Source organism: Brachyistius frenatus, unplaced genomic scaffold (assembly GCF_029030835.1).
Source record: "Brachyistius frenatus isolate BFR_SWC_R1_liver_20210118 unplaced genomic scaffold, ASM2903083v1 Contig_33, whole genome shotgun sequence".
Taxonomy (NCBI): Eukaryota; Metazoa; Chordata; class Actinopteri; family Embiotocidae; genus Brachyistius; species Brachyistius frenatus.
The window spans coordinates 1,235,075-1,259,730 of record NW_027210632.1 but is presented as its reverse complement, the minus strand read 5'-3'; the positions used below and the strand labels follow the sequence as shown (position 1 = coordinate 1,259,730).

Sequence of the window (24,656 nt, the reverse complement as noted above, 5' to 3'; positions counted from 1 at the left end):
CAGCGCACAACTGACCGACCCTTAAGATCTCCAAGCAGGCAGTGTTGCGAGCTCCAAACAGCTGAACTCCAAAAAAAACAATCTCACTTTCATTCATGTACACTCCAAATAGAATTAAATGTGTCATGTTGATGCAGAGAAATGGTGAGTTCGCAGCAAAAATCAAATGGTGATGAACAAGTATTTCCAAAAAAGCTCCATTCACAATCCTGCAGCAGGCACTCAAGGGTAAATCTTCAAAATACTAAGTGGTTATAGAAACTTCCTTTCTTTCTTTTTTATTTAAGAAACTGTCATTTTGGACTGTTTGCGGTTCATTTAACTTTTTCTACTTTCACTGCAACATTAAAACTTCTCCATCTGACATGAACACTTTTAACTGAATAAACCTTGAGCTGCAGAGAACATAATTGACTGTAATTTTCCTCTAACGCTGTATTCAACAGCAGCTCCGCCACATTTGCAGAAATGCCACGTTTGATTTTGTTTGGGGAATTCTGCAAGCCTTAAGCTGCTTACTTGTACAAGCTAGATCAGAGATAAGGGCAGAAATCCTGCTTCCTTTCAGCCCACAAGTCCAGAAGTGCCGATGTCGGGCTGAAACAAATAAACCGTGTGGCGTCAGGAATGCGGTTTTGAAAAAAAAAAATGCATTGCATTTTGCAAGTGCTTTATGAGTCCTGGGGTTAAGTTCCAAGCTTGTCACACAACAGCAGTGATGCTGACGAGGGTCCATTAAGATCCAGATGTCTTGGCAGCAACTCTCAGAGCAGCTTTACCCTGATGATTGAGCCACAATAGAAACAGTAATGTACCAAAGCTGAATGTTTTCTGTTTCAAAATGCAATCAAGTTGGGCTTACGAAGGGTTCATGATATCTAAAGAGGAAGTCCTCCAGATTGAAGCATTAACCTTAAATTAGCTGGTTATGATTAAATGCACGCGTTGCCCCCAAATCTCCAATGACAGATGTGATGGTTGCACTTCACAAATCACCACTCTGTTCCGGGGAGATTAGCGACTGTTTACTTGTGTGATGGTGTATCAAAGACACAGTGCTATGACCCACGGGACTGCCAGTGCCTGTCACCAGGGTGATAGTCATTGGAGTAAGCTGCAAAAAAGTGATCACAGACGTCCAAATTAGCATCTGACTGTTTTATGAGTACCTCAGAGGGAAAATTATGTGATCTCGGAAAGCAAAACGATTCATTACCTTTCCCTGTCGTTTCGCAAAACAAACTTACAGAGGTGATAACGCGAACCAATGACAACAAGCCCGCTGAGGCTACATAAAAACAACAATATTCTAATTGGGAAGCAGTGATTAAAGCTAGATGTGAAGAGAAAAAGAAAGTAAAAAAAAAAACGGCAACAGATCCATCTGCAGGCTGTGCATTAGGAGGATGTTTCCAAATGAGTATTTGCTTTCGCAGGAGAGGGTGGCTCATTTTCAGAGAGGCACTGTGTCGTGCCTCATTGATTCAGCAGTTGTCTGAGATTTCCCTCACCAGAGAAGACACAAAAAAAACAAAAAAACGCAAAACAAACGGCAGCGCTGGTGTGAGGCAAACCCCCTGTCAGAGCCGGCAGAGCCAAATTTATTCCTGATTAGTGGGAGTCTGTCACACAGCACACACACACACACAAACAGGTTACGCTCGCTTTCATATTTACACAGGCGAAAAACACACTCCACAGGCAGCCGCAGTCCCAGAAAGCCAGGCCAAGATAGAAAATCTTGAATTTAACAACATGACACTAATTAGAGAGGGAGGAAAAAAAAAACACACAGAGATCATCTGCCTCTCCGAGTACACACACAAACATGCACCAGTGCACGCACACACAGGAGTTGTATTTCATCTGCCTCCAGAGGTTTGTGCTGCTGTGTTGTAGAGCGTTGTGAGGACTGTAGAAAACAAAGTGTGTACGTATGCAAGCGGTTGAAGGAAGAGATGAAGGAACAGAGGGTGAACTCGAGGCTGAGCTGACGGACAGGCTCCAGCCCCGACAGAGAACATGCAATCTCATCAAGCAGACGGAGGAATGGATGCCGGAGATTTGGAAAATCGATAGGCAAAAAAGGCTCCGACGGGGCACGACGGGGTGTTGTGCAGTGTCACTTGGATCAGTTTATATTTTCTCGTCAATAACTCATTAAGAATCTCATCAAGAATTTTGCCATGCTGAGGGAGAAAAACAACCCCGATAGAAAATGGAGAAAATTTTGAGAGGGAGAAGATGACGCTGTTATTTACACTCAGTCCACCTCGGGTGCTTAATCTTCCCGAGAAAAAGAGAGAAAAATACAAATCTCCCCTGTTTTATGAGTGGCTTCAAGGAAAAAGAAATTCGGTGTGGGATTGTCTCATCTGCTTTTTTTTTTTTTTTTTTTGTCTTAACTCTCAAACTCCACCCTTCAAAAATGCACATTTCAGAAGTCTGGCAGTAGTTTCTAAATAGACAAACAAGCAGATAACAAGGTAGAGAAATGACAAATACACTTTTCCATGTGATTTCGATGGATCATTTTGAGTAATAAATTCAAACTCATACCTTTACCAGGCTTCTCCTTCTCTACTGACATCTCGATGTGCTTGTCCTTTGAGGTGGGCTTGTGCTGACAGATGCGGCACCTGAAATATCAGCGTTGTTTTACCATCATCAAACCATTCGTATTGCTTTGACATTCAAAGCTTTAATACGATTATATGAGTCATTAGATGAGAATAAACTCATTCTATTTTAGATCTTATTTTAAACTGACCTGAATGTGTGTTTAGCTATTTAAATATTCACAGTTTCTATTGGAAATTCACACAAGTCTACAGTTACAATGGCCTTTTGTAGCAAGATCATATCACTTTTCTTATAGTGAAATAAGTTGTCATTTTACAGAATAATGACTTTCAGCCCCCATAACAAATGCAAACAATGTCTGTGCCCAGCATACCAAAAAACAAAGCACTTAGTTAAGTGCCTTTTGGAAGAGCCTAAATGGGCTTTCAGTCCACAATAAATGATATAGTCTTTCTGACAATGTAAACTATTCATTTTAAGCTCTGACAGGTGCTATTGAACCACATCAGATAAGTTGTGACATTGTAAAATATGGTTCTGGAAAGCAGCAGAATTTCCCAGCCTTTTCTTTTTTTTTTTTTACCCGGATCGACACAGCAGCTGGTCCCTCGGGTTCCCCATGTTGTCATCTGCAGGGAGGAAAGTGATGGTTCCTTCGTAGTAGCTGTGACTCAGGAAGGTTTTTACTCCTGAAACAGAAAGACAGGGTGAGCCACAGAAGGAATGCGAACATGTTTTATTTGTTGGGTTTAATTCAACTTGAATTACACCTAACAAGACAGTTCAAAAGTAAAATTAATAAAAGGAGACATTTGCAACAATGAATTGGATCGTGCAACCCAGGGGCGACATTCATCTACAATGCATACACACAAGTTTCTGCTTGTACAGTAGAGATAGTGGTACACAAGTATAATCATGGGCAAAACAATACCTGAATCATTGATAACCTATAAACTATCCTCATTTCTCATTTACTTGGAAAACAAGTTTATTTATTTCTGAGTACACTATTAATACCCCAGTTTTGTCTTAAATATCTGAGCACCTGTAGACAAGATGGCCTAATATCTAATTTGAAAATGCTGATTCTTTTTTTTTTTTACTTTCATGTAAAGTGAATGCTCCCCCTCCCCCCTCCCCATCTATGCTGTATCTGTATTTATGTATTTTTGGCCAAGCCACTTGAGGAAATGTTGAATAAATCAGTGTAGTCAAGCCAGATTTATTTATGTAACACATTTATACTCAACAAAAGTTGAACAAAATGCTGCACAACATCAAACAGAACCAAAACAGATCAAATAGACTTGAAAATAATAAAATGATTGAAAACAAATTAAGCTAAAAAAAACAAATGATCATTAAATTAATTAAGAAAAATATCAAGCAACAACACGAGGATATTCATGAGGAGTAATTAAAAATGAAATGAAAACTAAAAATAGAATTAACATTAAATTCGTGAGAACATGTTTTCAGATTAGATCTGATGAGCTGATCTGAAGAGGGAGGCTGTCCCACAGTTTTGGAGCTGCCACAGAGAGCTGGATTTCTTTTAGTGTTGTTAGGAAAACTGTGACATTTAATGTTCTGAACTATTAATTCCAAACTAATATTTTATTCAAGCCAGGATGTTTGGGAGGTCACCAATGTACCATGCATCACTTGCAATTTGACTGTACCAGCAATGCTGGTCTACCAGACTGAAATATCTCTTCAACTATTGGATGGATTTCTGTCAAACTCTGCTCAGATGTTCAGTCATCAAAGAGATAGGTTGACCATTACACAGCACTTCGCGGCTATTTCTGTTTACACATAAATAAACATGTACAGTATGTGCACATGCTGATGGATATATAAATGGTGAGATGTATTATTGATCAATGCTTTAAGGTTCGACCAATTTTCTTGTTTATACCGGCAGTTCTTCAGCACATGTTTACATGATTAGATGCTTTGATGAATGAGGGTCCATGTTTATTTTCCTCTGTTCAGATGGCATCACTTTAATCTAGCCAGATTTCATATCTTGCATCCTAAGGTGGCTGTGTGAAAGTGTGTATGTGTAGCCCCATCGGGAGGAGAAATGGTTGTGGTGTTATTGAGCCTCTTGATGTATCCACAAGCCTGAGGCTGTGTTAGATTTATATCTTTAATCCTCCAAAGTCTGGAACCAGACCAGGACCAGCAAGCTCAGGTATAAACTCCAGGTTACCTCACATGAAATCAAGCCCGTGTGAAGTCAGTAACCTTTAAGGACAGTGAGCCATGGGTTAAAAGTAAAGGTCAGAGGGTTAGGTTTAAGAGTAACTCAGGTTCAGAAAATGCTTGACCACATACCTGACAGGTCGTATCTGGCAGGACCGAGCCATCGCTTCTTCTCACTGTCTGTCAGAACGTCTCCATAGAAACCATAGCCGAGCAATGAGACAGAGTATCTGAGAAAGATGTCGTTTTGGTGAACTGAGCAGACGTCCATTGGCTGGGAATCACCTGTGAGGACATGCCCAGTGAAGTCAAAAAACAAAAATACAAAGCCTTCTGAGTTACAACAACATGCAACACGTCACCACGGACACGAAACTAAAACCAGAAGCTGTCATAATCGTTCAAAGGTTGTTCATTGCTTCCCGCACAACACTGATAAAACCGACAGGAGCACTGAGGTAAGGACACACACTGTAAATGTTTCTCAGTCTTTTAGTGACTTCAACTCACCCACAATGATGTGTAAAGCAGAAGTAACTGGATCGTTGGTTCCAACTGTGGCAAAGCAGATGCAATCAGTAGACCCTGATGGAGAAGAGACACACACCCTGATGCTGACATGGTAAAAAACACATTAAATGGATATATTTTGGGGGGAAACTTACTCTATCTAAAGCCATATTTTGCTGTCCCTCAGTAGTAGCATGAACATACAATTTCATTGATAGACACACCATAATTTGACCCAGAGACATTGAGAATGGCATATACGCCAATGTTCATCTGGACTATCTTAGTTTTGTAAAAAGAAAAATAACCTCAGCAACAACAACAAAAGCTTTATCTCCATAGGAAATTTAAGGATTATATAACTGTTGGTTAATACTTCCTGGAAGACATATTTCCAAATAGTTACAGTCATACTAGGATGCATAAATGAACAAAGACTCTACAGTCGTAGATCTTTGACTCAATGTATTTTTCCCTAAGTGGAAGCCAATAAAGGAGGGAGAGAAAGCTCGGCTCATTCACTATTCCACCTTCCAGCCACAGCAGCGGTATTTGTTTGGGTACGCAGAGTCTCATTTTCTTTTCTTTTTGTTGTTTCTGATGGGTCCGGCAGTCCTGTTTTCGCGGGTTTTATTTCTGTCAGTTTTTGCTGATGTAGGTTAGAGGGGAGACACCAGGTCCGACGACCTTCTTCTTCCTCCTCCTTTTTCCATGTCTCCCAAATATCAGTAAATCTAGAGCGAGCACTTTTGGTAAAATTTCTGCTGACAAAAAGACTAAATATCTTTAGTAGGATGAGCAGTGTGTCCTTTAGGTGTCACCATCCAATCAGATGTTAATCCCATGTGTCTAAAAGTCATAAAAGGCACTGTCAAGAGCAGAGTTACATGTCTTTTAAAGTGGCAATCAAGTAAGGAAAACTCAGTTGAATGATTTTATTAGGCGGAAGCAATGAGACGCTGCAGTCGTAAAGTTAACTAATGGGATAGCTTTGGGTCCTGAGCTATCATCAGCTCTCTTCAGCCAACAAATGAAAGATAAGAGGCATCCACCCGCCTTGTGAGAAATGTTGAATTTGACATTAAATCTTTCAACTTGAGAGGTAATAAGGCTCTATCGCTCCTTCTGCGCGCCACATGGTGTAATTTTAGACCTATCTGCCCTACTTTGATCATCCTCAAGTGGTGAAATGGACCTACTGCCACTGATAAAAGACAGAGTGAGAGAGAGAGAGGGGGGGGGGGAAGTGAAATCTAACTAGTGATGTTTTGAGCTGGCTCACAGAAGCGTGACAGAGGAGATCAGGCCTGTCATTCGGCGGTGGACACACAGATGAGTATGAAGATGAGCTCCCTCTCTCGCTTTTTCTGTCTTTCTATGAATATCACTTATCTGGCCTTTGCCTCCTCTCCTCCGAGCCTCATAATCACATCCGAACCCTTTCCAATTGCTCCTGACAGCCATGCACTGCCAGCTATTTTGCTGAGCGTAAAAACGGTGACATATGCCATTTGACTCCTCTAAAGCTACTCAGTGAAAGCCAACTGACTTTGAATGGATTTAACTGGCGCGCACAGATGTTCGATGGTGTTCAGGCCTCAGACGCTCAATGTTTTATTCCCCCTTAAGTTACTCAACCACAATAGCCTGTTGGCATATTCAGAGGAGAGAGCATAAGCTGTCACAAGACATATCCTCAGCAGGGAAGCTCCGGTTTTTTATCTGCGTTTCCCCAAAAACTGTCTCGCCAGTAAGATCATCTTGGCTGTTAGATCGTCTTTATCTCTTGGACAACAATGAGCTCTGGGTGCTTTTTAGTGCTGCCCCAAAAAGGATGTTTTTTTTCTTTGAATCCTCAGTAGATGAATGTATTTATGGCTGCACTTGTGACAGTATCTTACAACGACAGACCATGAGCCGCTTTTAAACCAGATGCACCAACTGCCCTGTTGGTTTTTTGTCATTTGCATAATCTACTTTTAACATGGGGGTTAACTGGCATTCCTTTTCAGTCAATAATGGCTAAATCCGGTGCAACAGGAAGGTGTCAAAAACAGTTGTTTGTGTGAAAGCTCGATGACGAGGCCACTAATGAGTTCACGACTCCTAATTTGAACCTTGGCACACAGGACTTTGATACCTTACTAAGAGATTCCAAAGACTGACATCACTATCGATCGTTTTATTGATAAAATCCCATCCAGGTGGAAAAACCATACAGTCCGTGGTGATGATATAGGCTCGGATTTACATAAAATCTAAGACTACATGCAGAAGCACACCTGCCATCATTGCCTTTCAAGCAAAGGTGTGTGTTTTTATGATCACCATTATTTTGTCACTTTACTGGCACACAAATATAGTCTCAACTGTTTTACAATGGAAAGAGATTGAAACAGAATGATCAGAGCTTCACTGATCATTACTAAATAATACACAAGGAGAGGTGGAATGTGTGTGTGTGAGATTGAGTCCAAACAAGTGCAGGTGGATTCCGTTGCACACACCATTGAGTAATTGATTTCATATATAAGTCTGCAAAAATGTCTCTAGGTCTGATCTAGAATAAAATGTTCAAAGACACGGCCAGCAACTCTCAATGCTGTTTCACTTCCCTACACTGTTTGTGTCGCTCATCTCAAAGCCCATACATGTGCCATGCTGAACATACTACAAGCCTTTAAAAAACATCTTGCAAAAGTGGAGCTTCAATTCAAAAAGCCTCAGCTATTTCCTAAAATAACTCGGCACTGTAGTGTTAAGCAAACATTACTCAAACGACTGTAAACAGTGCATTTGTTGGGGACTATTTTCAGAAGTGGATTAACACACATTTGGTGCTCTATTAAAAAACGAGATCGGTGTACAGAGGATTAATTTACAATAAACTGCAGTGCCCAGGTTCATTGTAATAAAGGAACGTGTCATGAGGTGTAACAGTGTGGCTCACTGATTAGTTTTTAATAGATTTTGGAGCTGTTCACAATGATATACTTTCGTTGCGATGGCTGTGCGATTTTTTAGAGAATTACAGTTTAAACTCACTCATTTACAGTGTGCATGAATAGACCTGAATCAAGTATATTTCCCCCCTCAGGTTTTGTTTTGAGCTTAAAGTAGAATGCCGATCATCAGCAGTAATTTCTTTCAGTGGCTGAGTGGAGAAGGAACTCTCAAAGGTGATTTAAAAAAAAAAATGTTTTATGTATGAAGCCACTACTCATCAGTAGTATGCTTTTACAATGTTTTTGAAAGGATACCAAAAAAAAAAAAAAAAAAAAAGAAGCCTGCTCTGATTTTAAAAGCATTGAGGAGAGGTTGACCTTGGTCATTATATCATGATGAGAAAAAAAATCTAAGCACTCCTAATTTTACATTTTCCTGCTAAACCCTTGTATTAAAATTGCATACCAGTAATTTAAAACATCGTTCTGGTGACCACTCACTGACAGCTTAAAGCATTTAATTAGAAGTATGATGATGAAATGCTCAACGTTTAAAAAGCCTTATAAAATAAAATGGACATTGCACACCTGACATTTTAATTCATGTGCTTCAGTAAAAAAAAAAAGGATGAGTCAACACATTCAATTTATGGCTGTAAGTAGCCTAAAAATCACTTACTGTGTACCCAGACCATTTTTAATCCACGCTGCTGTTACTGTCAAGCTGTGCACAGGACAGCTTCATATTGATCTTTATACATCGTATTTCTATCCTCATGAAAATTACAGTGATTTCAAAATGTCACTCAGCACGTTTCCATTCATGGCACTTGGAATAATTGGCCCTCTGCAGGCCACTGGTGGGGACCTCAACCCCGTTGCCGTGGACATTCTTTTATGTAAATGATTTAACTGCAGCACTGGGTACAATTTTCAATCAACATCATTCGACACATACCGGGTCTTGACAACGCACGCACACACATACTATATGTATGTGTATATACTGTAGTCCCTTTAGACACAAAATTTGACTGCACGATTCGGTGATGGAGCCACAACAGATTTTTGACAATAGTGAAAGATCTGGTATGAACTTCATGCATTCAGCTGTGGGTTATAGCACGTGTAGGCAGAGAAAGAACAAAAGATCTTTCAGTTGTGTCCTTTAGGTAATTATAATCTGTCAGACAAGCATTACATCGTGTTCTATAAATATAAAAATTAGACACCCCTCACCAGGAGCTTTTATATAGCTGAATATAAAGGCAAAGTTGTTTTTTGTCTAAAAAGAAAAATACACAAAGCAACATAAAAAGCCAAAAAATGAAAATAATTTCCAGCGATGATTTTACTTTATTACATTTGTATGGTATGTAAGGTATTTTTTTTTTGTCCCTTTGTCTCAATCTTGTGTGACTGATTCATTTAAATTGGGGTGGGAGTTAAATGTTGCTGACTGAGTTGTAAAAAATATATACTATTGTCAGTATTTGCATTTATTTAAATTAAGTTTAAGTTTAGTATTACATTTCTTTAAAATCTTTACAGAAATATTTAAACTCTTTGGGAAAAAAAAATGCTTTTTTTTTTTTTCTTGCGGAGAATTAGATTAAAAAATTAGCATCACTTCCATGTCTGCCGTTAAATAGCAGCCAGTTTACCTTGGGTGAGATTAGACATCTCTGCCCCTGGCCACGTCCCAAACATACAGTATAAAACCCATAAAACTCCAACTGGGTTATCTACAGATCAAACAAATTACAGATAAGATGTTCATTAATGAGCTTCACATATGCTGGTAGGTGTTTTTTTTTTTTTTAAATCGTTTGGACAGAGCCAGGCCAGTTGTGTCTTCCTTTTTAGGGGCTTTATCATAAACTAAGCTGTCCAAAGTTGGTCATTAAAATAAAGTGCGAGAGTGCTATCAGTCTTGTCACCTAAGACCTATGTCTTTATCTTGTCAAACTATTCTTTTAAAGCTTTTAATGAATTTAGAATAACACCCAAATCATGAATTTGACATAAGAGATTTTTATCATCAATACTACTTCTTACAATGTTGTCACCAAATGTATAATGTCAAAGCCAACCTGCAGGAATGATCCCTATGCGGAGAGAACACGGCACCAACTCAACATCTGGTTGGTTCTGGTCCACCCCTTGGTCTGTTTGGGTCCTGGTAACCAACCCATGCAGGATCTCACTGAACATCCCGTCTCCACCCACAGACACCACCCTGGACACACACGAGATCATCAACTTATACATGGGTTTGACATGCGTTTCCAACTACATTTGAGTGTAGCTCCTGGTCATACAAGTAGCCTGGCTGGTTAGCACATAATGAGTTAAGTTAAGTGCACATGGATTTACTTTATACATATTCACAGGAAAAATAACTATATGGGCAGAAAACCTTGACAAGAATTCATTGAGTCAGCTGGTTGAACTATGAAGCCCTTCAATAAATAAGAATATCACGCTATGCCACCAGCCGTCACAGCTTCTTAAGTTGAACTCAAAACCTTACAGAATTGGTTCTATAAATTACGTGAACTGCAGAGTAAAAATATAATGGACTCTAACCCTGTTCTGGTGGACTGAGTATCTGATGAATAGAAGCTGGAGATGACGGGGCACTCAGTAGGAAAAAGGAGGCCCTTTATGTTCAACTAACAGCTCCATTTTAACCCTCACATGCTTTCTTTACCCACCGACCTGAACAGCATCATGTACAATTTGAGCTAGTTTTAGAATTTAGATTCATTGTACGGTTATTGTAAGTGATGCTGGAGAGCCGAATCAGCTACCTGCTGGAATGACATTCCTAGTGACATTACTTTATTTTGTTAAAGTCTTACTGCTGCTATTACTGCAGTTGATTTCAATTGAACATCTTAAGCACTAGGCTGTCATTCTGGGTCTTGTTATATTTCTCTGAAAGGACCTTTTGTGTGGCTGTAGGCTGTAAATTATCCACTAGATATTTCACCCAATGAGTGATAAGTTCCGGGTTCTTCACTATTTACCATCTACATTAAATATTTCAAAATAATTTTTATGTGGATGCTTCTCAGATCCACTTCTCCCTCATTTTGAAAAGTACATGAATGAATAAGTTTAAAACTGTTGATCTTCCTTAGAAAAATAAGAAGTTATCAATCGATCAGACTCTTTAACTAGTAAAAAAATGGTGACACTTTACACCCTTGAGGAATTACAGAAATATGGTGCCAAATTTGAAAACAAGTTAAAATTGTATCTTTTTAAAAAAATTTTTTTTTATAGACATTCATGGTGCCAAAATGATCAATACAACTGCATTTTGGTGACCCCCCCTGACTTTTCCTCTTCTTATACATGGGTATAATGTATATAATAATGTATAATGTATACTTCATAATGTATACTTCACCATGAAGTTGACATTTGTAGTTTTGCAATCACTCGATGCATTGCTAAAGAAAATTGGGGACAGACATTCTTGTTACCCTTAAGATGAATTACAATCACTTTGGTGATTTCTTGACATTTCATCTAGTGCCATCAACATGACAAAGTTTTAGCTTGGTCAGTATTTTATTTGTCACCAAATACCTGCAACAACTTAAATATTCCACCAACCTCAGCTGTGTCATTGTGTTTAGTGCTAATTTCGAAAATGTTAGCATGCTTACATAAGTTAAAATATTGGTAAACATGATATATTCTGAAAATCATCATGTTGTGACTGCTGACATTTAGTTGGTGAACTTGTAAAGCCTAACAGAGATCGCATGACTGCAAAACCTTAATCTTGTTATTATGTGCATTTACAGAACTTGCTCTTCCAAGTTTTCTTTATTTTTTTTAGACTTATTTATATTGTATTATAGAGAAGGAGGCCGGACACCAAGCAATGTTGGGTTGTGTCTTATTATTATTAGTTTGCAAGTTTGTTTAGAGCCCACGCATGAGGTTGAAGGAAATGTTTAAAAGTCAAAATATTATGAAATACTGATATAAAGAGAAATTACTGATCACAGATGACTGGCCTGCTTACAGACAGCCAACTCTGTTCAGGGAAATGCAGGTCTGAAATAATCAGAATTACTCTGGTTAATAAATGTGACAAAGACACATATATACTGGCACTTTGTATAAGTAATTACAAAACAGATTACTGACCAACAGGGCTTCAGACATAGGCTACTTTAAATGTGCGCTTATTAAAATATAGCTCATGGCCGAGTCTCTTCGTGGCTTTATTTGAATATGAACATATCAGGGCCAACTCCATGCCACAGCGAGGAAACAGTGATCAAAGGCTGATAGCAGGAGCTACTGAGCTTAAGTACTCACCCGTCATATTTATCGAGATTGGCCTCTGTTTTCAAGTGGTTCCTGGCATGATTAGCATGCTCTGTAACTATGGAAACAAATCAAACGGCAAGCATTAGTACGAGTTCAGTGGAGGATAACGTACAGACTGAATAACTGGACTCTTTGTGGAATGACTGGTAGAACAAGCATGCTATTACAGGCATTTTGAAGTACAAGATGAGGAAAAGTACTGCATTTTTGAAACATTGGCTGGAGCCCGGCGAGCAGATTAACGTTTAGAAAAAAGCAGAGGCACAGTGGCACAAAACAACCTCATTCAGCTATTGTATATTATCCAGCAGAATGAGCCCTGAGCCCACGAAAACAAAAACGATATTTCAACAGTAAATCTGTTTACTAGGCATATAATACCAGCACAAATACAATGCTGCAATTCATAGCAGTTGTAGGATGCCCAGAGTGAATAGTATTCACTCTGATGGACCATCAATACCCCAGACTATTCGTAGCTGTAGCAAACACTTATTGAATAATAGATGTGTTTGGATAGCCAAGCTTATCAACTATCACAGCTTCCATTAAGGTGGTGGCATGATTAATGGCACTAAAAGCCAAATCATATCCTTGCAAGCCTCCTCGGTTCCCGCGAGAGGCCACGGTGGCAGGGGAGATCTATACGGCGGCCATTGAGACTCATTTTTTATTTAAATGTTGAGGAATGCAACTGACAGGGACCCACCTATCACATCGGTGGAGATGCCGGCACGCCGAAACACCGGAGCCACCTTCTGCTCAAAAATACACTTCCCGCGGCGCTTTCCCCCGTATGGATTGATGTACACCAGAAGGCTCTTTGGTCGGTTGGCTGCAGAGGGAGGGAGGAGTATGAGATACTCATTAAAAATGCGTGGTGTTTACCTTTTTTACAAATGAGTAACTGACAACAACTTGATGAAGTTTTCATTAAACAGAGACCTTTTTCAAAATGCTCAGTCAACCTGACTGGTCCCCAAAACATGCCGCATGAAAAATAAATGGCGTGTCTACGGACTATGTGAGGAGTGTGGAGCAATTCAGAGTTACTGCATCATTCGGTGATAAACCTACAAAGTGCTGCGACCGAGAATACTAAATGCCTTGTTTATGGCTGTTGAGGAAGACTGCGTTTAGGACAACAAACTGAGATACAGCAGCTGCTCCGACTGAAAATGAATGGATCGGGATCAAGTGTTAAATGAGCACAAAGAAATATAGGGAGCCATATTGTTTGGCAATAAGAAAAAAGTTCCATTAGATTACAGAAAATGGATTGTATAGGTGATGTAAAGGTATGCTATGGAGGAGACAAACACTATTGACCAGACTGAGGCTTCATCCTCAAAATGAATGTGGTTAATTTCCTTGAATTGATTCATCCTGCCAAGCATTGTGGGGCCAAGCAGACCATTTCAAATGCCTTCAACCCACTGTACACTCTCACATGCTAGATACACATTAAATCCAGTGAAAGCCAGTTATGTGATCGCTTATTAATCTCGCAGTAAAAAAAACCCTCTATTTTTCACTCAATTAGGTCAAAGATTTAATGAAGCGCAATATGTTGACTGATAGAATTATAACATTTGTATGCTCATGTATCACGGGGAAACATAAACACAATGGGTTTTTAAGTTCATTTTCAGTCTACAGTTTAATGTTTCATGTTTGAAAGGCATGTAGGAGACAGATGTGCAGACTCCTGAGTGCACATGTGGACAGCGAGCATCATCTTCATGCTTCATGACCAAGATATTTTTATACAAGATTATGCTCTTTTTTTTCTCGTGTTTGTAGTGCCATCATTTATATGTTTTATCAGACTGTTGTTGTTGGTACTATTCTTTGTGTCTGCGCCTGGGAGACACTGTCTTGAAGAGAAATGCAGGAGGCCACCTCTATTGTAGGTTTGCCTGCGGGCTGTCCTGAGGTCACTGTGCATAAGATACTGCTGAAAAGAATGGTGACTTTTATGGACAACAGTGCACACGTTCCTCACTGAAGAAGAGCTCTCTTAGCAATAGGCATATGGAATAAAGACGTTGTTTCAAATTTACATTTTATAGTGTATTTAAGTGCTTTAGTTATTCTATAAATTAAGCTTTTCAATACAAAATATGATTAATTAATACATTATGATGGGTTCTTACGATTCACCCTTATTTTACCAGCTGCAACATTAAAGTACTATATTTACACTGTGGTTATTTATTGAAATGTGCCATTCTGCATGATGAGTGTTTGTGCTTTTGGGTATTGAAATGCTAGAATATTGTGCTAATTAGACATGAAATGCTTTCCTATGAATGGAGCTGTGAACAGTTATTTCACCAGCTCTGCTGTTTGAAACATGAAATAAAAATGTCAACATGATTTCACCAGCTTCCCCGAACAGTCTGGAGAAATCATGTTGAATCTATTTTTATGCTTTCATTTCATTTTAAAGTAGAAACATCATTGAATTAGCATTTTAGACCAGTTACTTTGTTACTTTTACTTTGTTAATCTTATTTACTATAGTTTATTTGCAATATTAATCTCTAAACTATTCACATACATTCACATAATTTCCCTTTTGTTTGCCTCGATTGATTTTGCCCATAATAATGAATTTTAGTATGTGACGGCACCAATATCATACAGGTACAGTATAGTGAAAACTGTTTTCTTTGGGCATTTCAGTAACTTATATTCAGCGTGTTGGCGTCCCAATGAGATGCTGCATAGATCACTAATACACAGGACTGAGTTGCATATCGCATGTGGAAAATTGTTGTAAAATTACTTCAGAAATCAAAATGCCTGATCTTTACAGGACACCCACATCCCTCTGGGAATCTTTTGTGCGGTACAGCACAGCATCTATTAATCCAATACTACCCCAACAGACAAACCACAGCAGCAGCAGCAGCAGCTTTTAAACACCCTCTGAAACACAAACCAAGTTTAAATGTTTATCATGGATCACGTTCCCCAGATTTCACAATGGAAGACTCCATGTAATGTAATTCCCTGGATTAGCTTTATAAAGACTTTCACCTGTTACTAAATACACTTAATCCAGAGTTTATTTGCCCTTTGACTCCACTGCAGTGAAACTTAATGACTGTGTACTTCAGTTTTCTATGTACAGTGCATCTGGAAAGTATTCACAGCACTTCACTTTTTCTACATTTTGTTATATTACAGCCTTATTCCAAAATGGATTAAATTCTTTTTTCCCTCAAAATTCTACACACAATACCTCATAATGACAATGTGAAATACATTTTTTTGAAATTTTTGCAAATCTGTTAAAAATAAAAAAAACGAAAAAAAAAAAAATAATCACGTACATAAGTATTCACAGCCTTTGCCATTACACTCAAAATTGAGCTGAGGTGCATCCTGTTTCCACTGATCATCCTTGAGATGTTTCTACAACTTAATTGGAGTCCACCTGTGGTAAATTCAGTTGATTGGACATGATTTGGAAAGACACACACCGTCTATATAAGGTCCCACAGTTGACAGTGCATGTCAGAGCACAAACCAAGCCATGAAGTCCATAGAATTGTCTGTAGACCTCCGAGACAGGATTGTATCGAGGCACAGATCTGGGGAAGGGTACAGACAAATTTCTGCAGCATTGAAGGTCCCAATGAGCAGAGTGGCCTCCATCATCCACAAATGGAAGAAGTTTGGAACCACCAGGACTCCTCCTAGAGTTGGCCGCCTGGCCAAACTGAGCGATCGGGGGAGAAGGGCCTTGGTCAGGGAGGTGACCAAGAACCTGATGGTCACTCTGACAGAACTCCAACGTTGCTCTGTGAAGAGAGGAGAACCTTCCAGAAGGACAACCATCTCTGCAGCACTCCACCAAGCAGGCCTGTATGGTAGAGTGGCCAGACGGAAGCCACTCCTCAGTAAAAGGCACATGACAGCCCACCTGGAGTTTACCAAAAGGCACCTGAAGGACTGTCAGACCATGAGAAACTAAATTCTCTGGTCTGATGAAACAAAGATTGAACTCTTTGGCCTGAATGCCAAGCGTCATGTTTGGAGGAAACCAGGCACCACTCATCACCTGGCCAATACCATCTCTACGGTGAAGCATGGTGGTGGCAGCATCATGCTGTGGGGATGTTTTTCAGCGGCAGGAACTGGGAGACTAGTCAGGATGGAGGGAAAGATGAATGCAGCAATGTACAGAGACATCCTTGATGAAAACCTTCTCCAGAGCGCTCTGGACCTCAGACTGGGGTAAAGGTTATCTTCCAACAGGACAACGACCCGAAGCACGCAGCCAAGATAACAAAGGAATGGCTTCGGTACAACTCTGTGAATGTCTTTGAGAGGCCCAGGCAGAGCCCAGACTTGAATCCGATTGACCATCTCTGGAGAGATCTGAAAATGGCTGTGCACCGACGCTCCCCATCCAACCTGATGGAGCTTGAGAGGTCCTGCAAAGAAGAATGGGAGAAACTGCCCAAGAATAGGTGTGCCAAACTTATAGCATCATACTCAAAAAGACTTGAGGCTGTAATTTCTGCCAAAGGTGCTTCAACAAAGTATTGAGCAAAGGCTGTGAATACTTATGTACGTGTTATATTTTCGTTCTTTATTTTTTTATAGATTTGCAAAAATTGTAAACAAACTATTTTCACTTTGTCATTATGGGATATTGCGTGTAGAATTTTGAGGAAAAAAATGAATTTAATCCATTTTGGAATAAGGCTGTAACATAACAAAATGTGTAAAAAGTGAAGCGCTGTGAATACTTTCCGGATGCACTGTATTTGTACCAACACTTAGCCAGATTCCTAGTTTTATGGTGCCTTGTCTGTGAACCGACTCTGATTAAGTCCTTAAGTCCAAAGTACATCACCATATCTGTTAGAGAACATCATTACACAGCACATACTGAGTAATGACAGCTGCTCATTCGTAACTCGAATCCACTGCTCACAGAGTCCCTGGTTGGCACAGTGAAAGGTGACGTCACTACAGCGCCACTGGTGCTGCCTGGTCCTCCTCACATAGGAAACTGTAAAGAAAGAAAACAGAACGCTCTAACTGCTTAGCAACCAACACCTCATAGCTTTTAGACAGAGAGTGTCTACGGAAGAAAGATGATATAATCAAAACTAGACAATTCCCTATCAGGAGATAACACCAAAGTGCTAAACAAAGCCTCTCATATCATATCATGCTGCTACAGTATGTGCCACCCATAATCTAAAAGTACCTTCCCTGATCTGAATATCTAAAACGATCATTATAGCTTGTGACCCAGAGTATTTTTGGGCTGGTCATTTTGTTCATTAATGCTTTTCTCACTCACTACATTCAGCACTACCCGGCTGTGCTACAGTGCGGGCTTGCCCACAGAATGAACCTTTTTCTGTTATCTTACAGGCCAGGTCAATCAGATATGTGAATGAGTAGGAAATGAAGTGATGAGGGAAATGAAGAAGAAGAAGCCAGTTAAGTAAAATAGGGCTCTGCTGAAAGACAAAAAGTAGAGATGGAGTCACATAATATCCTGCTAGGAACATTACTGAAATATTTACATTAAGGAGCCAAAAATCACCCGATAAGCACTTTGACGGCAGATTCACTTGCTAAGCATTACAAAGTCAAATGATCACACTAAGCATTTTTTCCATCAGATAGAAAAGTTAACTTTTTGGGCAAGTTCCTCAGTCCAAATCACTTACCTTGTACTTACAGTGGGGCAGGCAGAGAAACGCTCAGAGTGGGTGTAAAACCGTCCTTTAATAAGTTACATAATCGGGATGTAAGTGATGGGACATGTCTTTGAAGCCAAGTTTTCCACAGATTGTGGGAATGCAGTTGTGTCAGACTCTCCACATACTCTAATGCCAGTAAAAGCTCACATTAGTGAGATCATTTTTAACATTTGGCTATGATAAATAATGTAAATCCGATCTTGTTTGGATATAATCTAATGGCTCCAAATCAAGCATTAGCCCCAAAGTCACTGGCATGCTGCCATCTTAGACCCAGACGGCTAAGCTGTGAGGGACTCTGTTGTTAATGCATTACTTTCTAACTATGGAGCTGTCCTACAGGCTTATTTCCTGTGTCAGATCACTAGTGATTGGTGGGGCTAAATGCAGGCTCTCAGCATACTTACGCAAAATGTAACTGTGATGTGGTTTTAACCTACTTCAGTAAAATGAAAGTGACGATGACGTAAACTGGCTTCAGGCTCTGTTTTTAGAAGGAACAAAATATGCTGCATCTATTTCTTCAAAGGGCAATTCAGCAATATAGCACTGTACTTCAATAACGCAGGGACAACAAAGAGAAACAAAAGTGCTGGATGCTGTACTGCAGACTTGGCAAAGTTTCTTTAGAGCCATAGAGGACATTATAGCACATCTGCTTTCGCAAGCTGAATAGTATGCTCTGTAACTTGTGAAATAACTTCCATGTGTCAAAATAGGGAAGTGTCACTTTAAGTATGCACATCAGTGTATGTTTTGTACCTGTGAATGCATGGGGATACAGCTGGGAGTGCTGTTTTGTCTTTTCCTGATGCTTCCTGGTCTGTGTGTCGTCTTCGTCACCATCTTTTGTATTGCGGATGAACAATATTTCACACACTTGAACTTGGCTGTGTGCTGGAAAGATAATAAAATAACATTTTAGTTAATCGCATGACATTATAACCAAGGCATTAAGCTCTTTTGCAGTCATAATAAATTCTCACATGTACACAGACATATTCGAAAACCAAATCACCTTCTGCTCACAAAAGCATTCAAAATGTTTGGTATAAGCATTAAAGCCGCAATAATCAATATATTTATATAGCAATGGATCCCAATATCATGTGTTATCTGAATAGTGTCAAGCATAGAGACAGAATTTGTCGAGTGCGGTATGATCTGGTACCTCCTGGTCTTGACGAGACGAGGTGGATCAGGCAACTTAAGGAGCTGCAAAGTAACAGCAAAAGAGTTTAATGGGCTGTATTTTACTGTGTTGAAAGCCAGCATTATGGAAAATCATTATTATTACTGTATTGCTTTTAAATGAAACACAGTGACCAGGGGAAACCGAGACAAAGGCAACTAAATCAATAAAGGGAAGATAATGCCTAAATATTCTACACTAGGCCTCATAATGTAACTTACCCTTCAAAGCACTTTTATTTAAATCCAAAAACCCTGAACATTCAATCACAATAGATGGCTACAATCAGAATAACTTCAAAAGTACACTTTTACACAAGGAAAAGGACAATATTACTTGCAATGAGTTTAGCTGACCTCTTCAGCTGCATAACATGCAGACACTCCAGTCTCTCCTACAAATTTATTCAGCTGATATGGTGAAATGGATAGGAGGGAGGCATGACATATTATTTCTCTCCTGGGAGTCTGAAGAAATAGGATTTCATTTCTTTCTCAAATAAAGATGATACGCCATGCAGGCATGAATAACTTTATGGCCATCGATATTCACACTTTGACAAATAGGAAGAAGAGTTATGGCCATGTGGGTAATGGCTTTATTTCAGAAAAAAAAAAAAGAAACCAAGAATGGGGAGTTTCATTCCAACTATTTGAAAAATTGTACCCAGTGCTCTGCGTTAAAATAAAATACATAAGGAATTATCTAAAATTGTGTGTTAAATTTTTTTCAAGCTTATCTTGTACAGGGTCACACAGGCCTGACACTATCCCATCACTGGTTGGGTTGCCCATGTATCATACATAAAGTTTTAGTTCACCTGATGAGACTGAGGGGAAAAAAAAACAGAACACACCAACCCACTCAGATGAGAACATGCTATCAGATAGTGCTCGTGTAAGAATATTTTTTTCTTTTACTGAGGCTGCTTTCTAAGTAATCAAATTATAGGCATATATACGTGATGTGCATGTCATACAGCTGGAGGCATTTACTGACCATCAGCAGGTAGCATGTGAAACTATACTAAGACAGCTTTTGGTACATAAAACCACAAACAATATCTTCTTCAAAATAAAAACACTGGAAAAGTTTAAATATGGGACCTTTAACACTTTTCTGCAGGTATATATAAGCCTTTTTCAGAAAAGCGCGGGGGTTACTAGTAACAGCAGCTTAGTTGAGTCATGACCGTGTGACCGTGAACCAGCATGCACAATTTTAGGGCCCCGAGGCAGATAAATAGAACTGAGTCATCGTTTATTTTATGTACACATCTATCTTTCCCACTATAGTGGCCTATGTTCCCAAAGAGTGTAAGATTGCTACATTAACTGACCTGTGGACGTTTACGGTGAGTCTTAAGGGAGTATCTTACACAAGCAGATCATTGAAGAAGTTTACCATGTGTGGTGTTGATTTAAGCGCTCCTTCTACACACATTGGGGGAAAGTAAAGGGAGATAGCTGAGATGCAAATCTACTTTTGCAATCATCTATTTGTGCAACACGTTATACTGATAGTCTTGACTTATCACCGAGATGTGCTGACAAAATAGACACGCTGTATTGAGGAGGATGTTAGAACATGACAAAAATCATTTCATGCAAGCGTACACAGAAAAGCAAACCAGATTATCTTTGGTAAGATGTTGCATATTGATAGTGGCAACAACATGAACCCGAGATTACAACAAACTGTAACAGGTTTGAGATAATTCATCGTGAAATTTTGCATTTGCTGTTTGGTTCGTGTCATAAAGCACCAAACTTGCACCCGAGTTGTGCTAAAACACTCAGTGGAATATATTAGAATATCTTATCTTGTATCTTATTCATTTACATGTTTGTTATCTTAAGCTCCCTGGTTTACGGTGAAATCCAAAAAATGAAAAATGTATGAAATCTTTTAGCCTTGTGGGAGAATCCACTTCTGTCACAGACAAAAAAGCCAACATTCATGATTGTGTCAGTACAGGGAGTCTTGTTTTCTCTCGCCGGGGTGTTCCTCTGGACAACTTGGTCAAATTAACCCCGGAGACGAGGACAAATCCAACGTCCCAGTGAACTGTGTTTGGGAAGGAACTGGAAACAATAGCTGACATTCCCACATTCTAACACTCCTCCAATAACCGTGCCACACACTCTCTCAGAGGCATAAACACACACACACACACACACACACACACACACACACACACACACACACACACACACACACACACACACACACACACACACACACACGCACACACACACACACACACACACACACACACACACACACACTCCGAATATGCACACACAAGTACACAATAATCCCGTCACCACACACACAGAGAACACATACCCACACACAAATTCCCTACTTTTTAGCTCAGTGCAGTCCCTAAGCAACATGCTAAGCCCTCGGCCATACAAGGCAGATCCTCTCTGCTCTGCTCTGACATACTTTTCTTTGTGCTTGAAAAGAATCTTAGCACTGGCAGTCAGCCACTGTGTGCAGCCTATTCATACCACACAGTTCAGTGTGTTACTGTAAGCCAGAGAGGTCTGCTATCTGCAAAAAGTCAGCTTTTCAGGAACTGCGGAGAAAATGGCTTTCTGCTCTAATGTCTGGAACTTGTTCTGCAGTTGGAGGAGAGCATTCAAATGTTTGTTTTGTTGCTGCAAAGTGATGCTGGTACCTGATCATTCTGATTGGGAAGGCTGATATAATTGAGGATAATAAGCCAGCAATCATTTCCTACAAACATGTTTGAAAGAATGGCTCATATACATTTTTTTCATTGCTTTACACATAAAAATGTGGGGATGAATGAGCCATTTTGCCTTCAGGGAATAGTTCTACATCTTAGTTTGCTCTCTTGCTAAAAGTTACATCAGAAGAACGATTACACTCTCACATCTGTATGCTGAACATGTAGCTATAAAACCAGTAATTGGTTAGTTTTGCTTAGCTAAGCATAAAGAATACAGAAAACAGGGGGAAACAGCTGGACTTCACTGTTTGACCATGAAATGGTCTGAAGAACCATAATCATGCATTTAAGTGTTAATCAGTGAGCTTGAGGTGTATTGGGAGGCTAACTTTGTTTGATTTTTTAAAGAATGAGGCTATATTTTTCCCCAAATGTTAAGCTATTCCTTTAACATTAGAATCTACAGTCCAGATTGTAAGTATTAAGACAGTTTAGCTTTGTGCTTGAGCACATTCCATTTGAAATAAACTAATGGATGCTACATTAAAGTGCCAAGTCTCAGAAAAACATGAATATGATTATATTGTTTGATTGTGTGTGTGTCAACTATGTGTAGTATAATTACTTTTGAACCCTTAAACTTTGGGCACTATGTGTTAAAAATCTCCCCAATAACGTCCTCTATATTGATGTAAACTCACCCAAATTAAAGCTGAGACGTGGCCCGTAAATGTGGTATCCAGTGTTATATTTCAAATTGATTGTGCCGAAGCACAGAACCCATCCAAATACTTCTTACCTTGGCTTTATGTGCCTATGGATCCACTTGGTTCTCATGTTTATCCCTGAGAATCCTACTAAAGAATAACTTTGATAAGTGTCCAACGTTTGTAATTATGTGTACTTTTCTACATGATTGTCAACCTGTCAGGTCTCAGCTCAGGCTTCCCCACAATAGCGGCTCAACTTAACCACCAGGGCAGTAAGTCCTAGTTCAAAGAGACAATCACATGGAGTGACGATAAGGAAGAAACATAAAGATTAGTTTACTACCCCTGCCATGTGTAACTCTGGACCTCAAATCCTGGCGATGGCAGTGTGTTGCTTTTCCCTCAGCATAAATGTAATCCCCTAACTCTGGCACTATTAGTGCCTTTCTCTACTGAGCCAGAAACACCCAGGTCCTCAGGGCCCAGCGTGCCACTGGTTTCCACTGTAACCACATGAGATGGATTAACACCTGTAATGCCAAGTGAACTCGATTAAAGGGCCAGGATCAGTTTTCAGGTTTATGTTTACTGCCCACCACTGGTTCCCAGCATTGTTGACTTTCGACTGTTTATAATGAGAACTGTCACAGGTTGCAAATATTGACTGTGTTCAGTCTATCCAAAGAGTGATTATTAAAAAAACATTTTAGAAACTCATGAATCATCCAGGTTAATCTTGTGCTTTGCTAGGGTCCAGACTCTCAGGCTGGAAATCACTGCCACTGCACTCACTGATATAGTGTCATATTTCAGCGATCATTCTAGCTACATATGATAACCCAAACATGAGCAGCACGGAGTGAAGTGGCTCTAACTACCGAGAGGGTCAGAAATTCAGCAGCACTCCACCAGGATTTTGAGAGCCACTGGTCTTGGCAATAATTATTTCCTATAATAATGGAACAAAGAGGATCTTTGTGTGAATGAAATGGAGAGTAGGAGGTCTGTTAAATTCAGCTCTTGTGGTAGTAATAAAATCCACCTGGGGGGTATGTGTGTGTGTGTGTGTGGGGGGGGGGTATCCGACAAAGTACAATATGATAAAACTTCTTGCAAGTCAGTGCTTGTCCTCTTGGCTTTTGTACTATTATGTCCCCGTAGGTGATAGAAAATGGAACATCTTCAGGGCTTTTCAGTAAATTTAGAATGGTCAACCCATTATCACCCCAATCATAAAATAATGCCACCCTTGTTTCAACCTGCTGGTATATCAGAGATACGCTTTAGGTTTAGGCACCAAAAAACAGATCGTTAGGTCAAGGACAAGATTGTGGTTTGAGTTGAGTAAGTAACTTTACATAAGTAACATGATGTAGGTCATGTGAGCCACTTCATGTATGTATGACTAGTAAGAAGTCCCTGTTGACTTATCGTCAATGGCAAATCTTGCATGATCTCTCACCATGTTTACCAGCTGGGGACACACTCGCACTGGTCGGTGAAATGCAACTGGAGCTGCAACAGTTCAGTCAACTCTTGGCAAAAAAGCCAAACAATTGCTGGTTCCAGCATCTCAAATGTGAAGATTTGATTTGTCATACATAATAGCAAAACTGGATATTTTGGGGTTTTTGGACTATCGCTGAAACAAACCAAGACATTTGTGGAGAATTATGATGAGCATTTCTCACTATCTCTGACATTTTG

General features: G+C 39.6%; 1 protein-coding gene across 1 annotated transcript in view; it reads right to left on the bottom strand.

Annotated features, from left to right (window-relative positions):
* The window catches only part of cerk (ceramide kinase), a 36,279-nt gene that overhangs the window by 6,883 nt on the left and 4,740 nt on the right, over nt 1-24,656 (bottom strand). The window contains exons 2-10 of the mRNA XM_069700273.1: nt 19,109-19,243; nt 17,518-17,640; nt 13,318-13,443; nt 12,597-12,663; nt 10,346-10,491; nt 5,308-5,382; nt 4,930-5,082; nt 3,167-3,272; nt 2,560-2,639 (exon numbers count right to left, since the gene is read on the bottom strand). Of these exons, the coding sequence (XP_069556374.1) occupies nt 2,560-2,639; nt 3,167-3,272; nt 4,930-5,082; nt 5,308-5,382; nt 10,346-10,491; nt 12,597-12,663; nt 13,318-13,443; nt 17,518-17,640; nt 19,109-19,243 (1,011 nt within the window). The remainder of the gene's footprint in view (nt 1-2,559; nt 2,640-3,166; nt 3,273-4,929; nt 5,083-5,307; nt 5,383-10,345; nt 10,492-12,596; nt 12,664-13,317; nt 13,444-17,517; nt 17,641-19,108; nt 19,244-24,656) is intronic.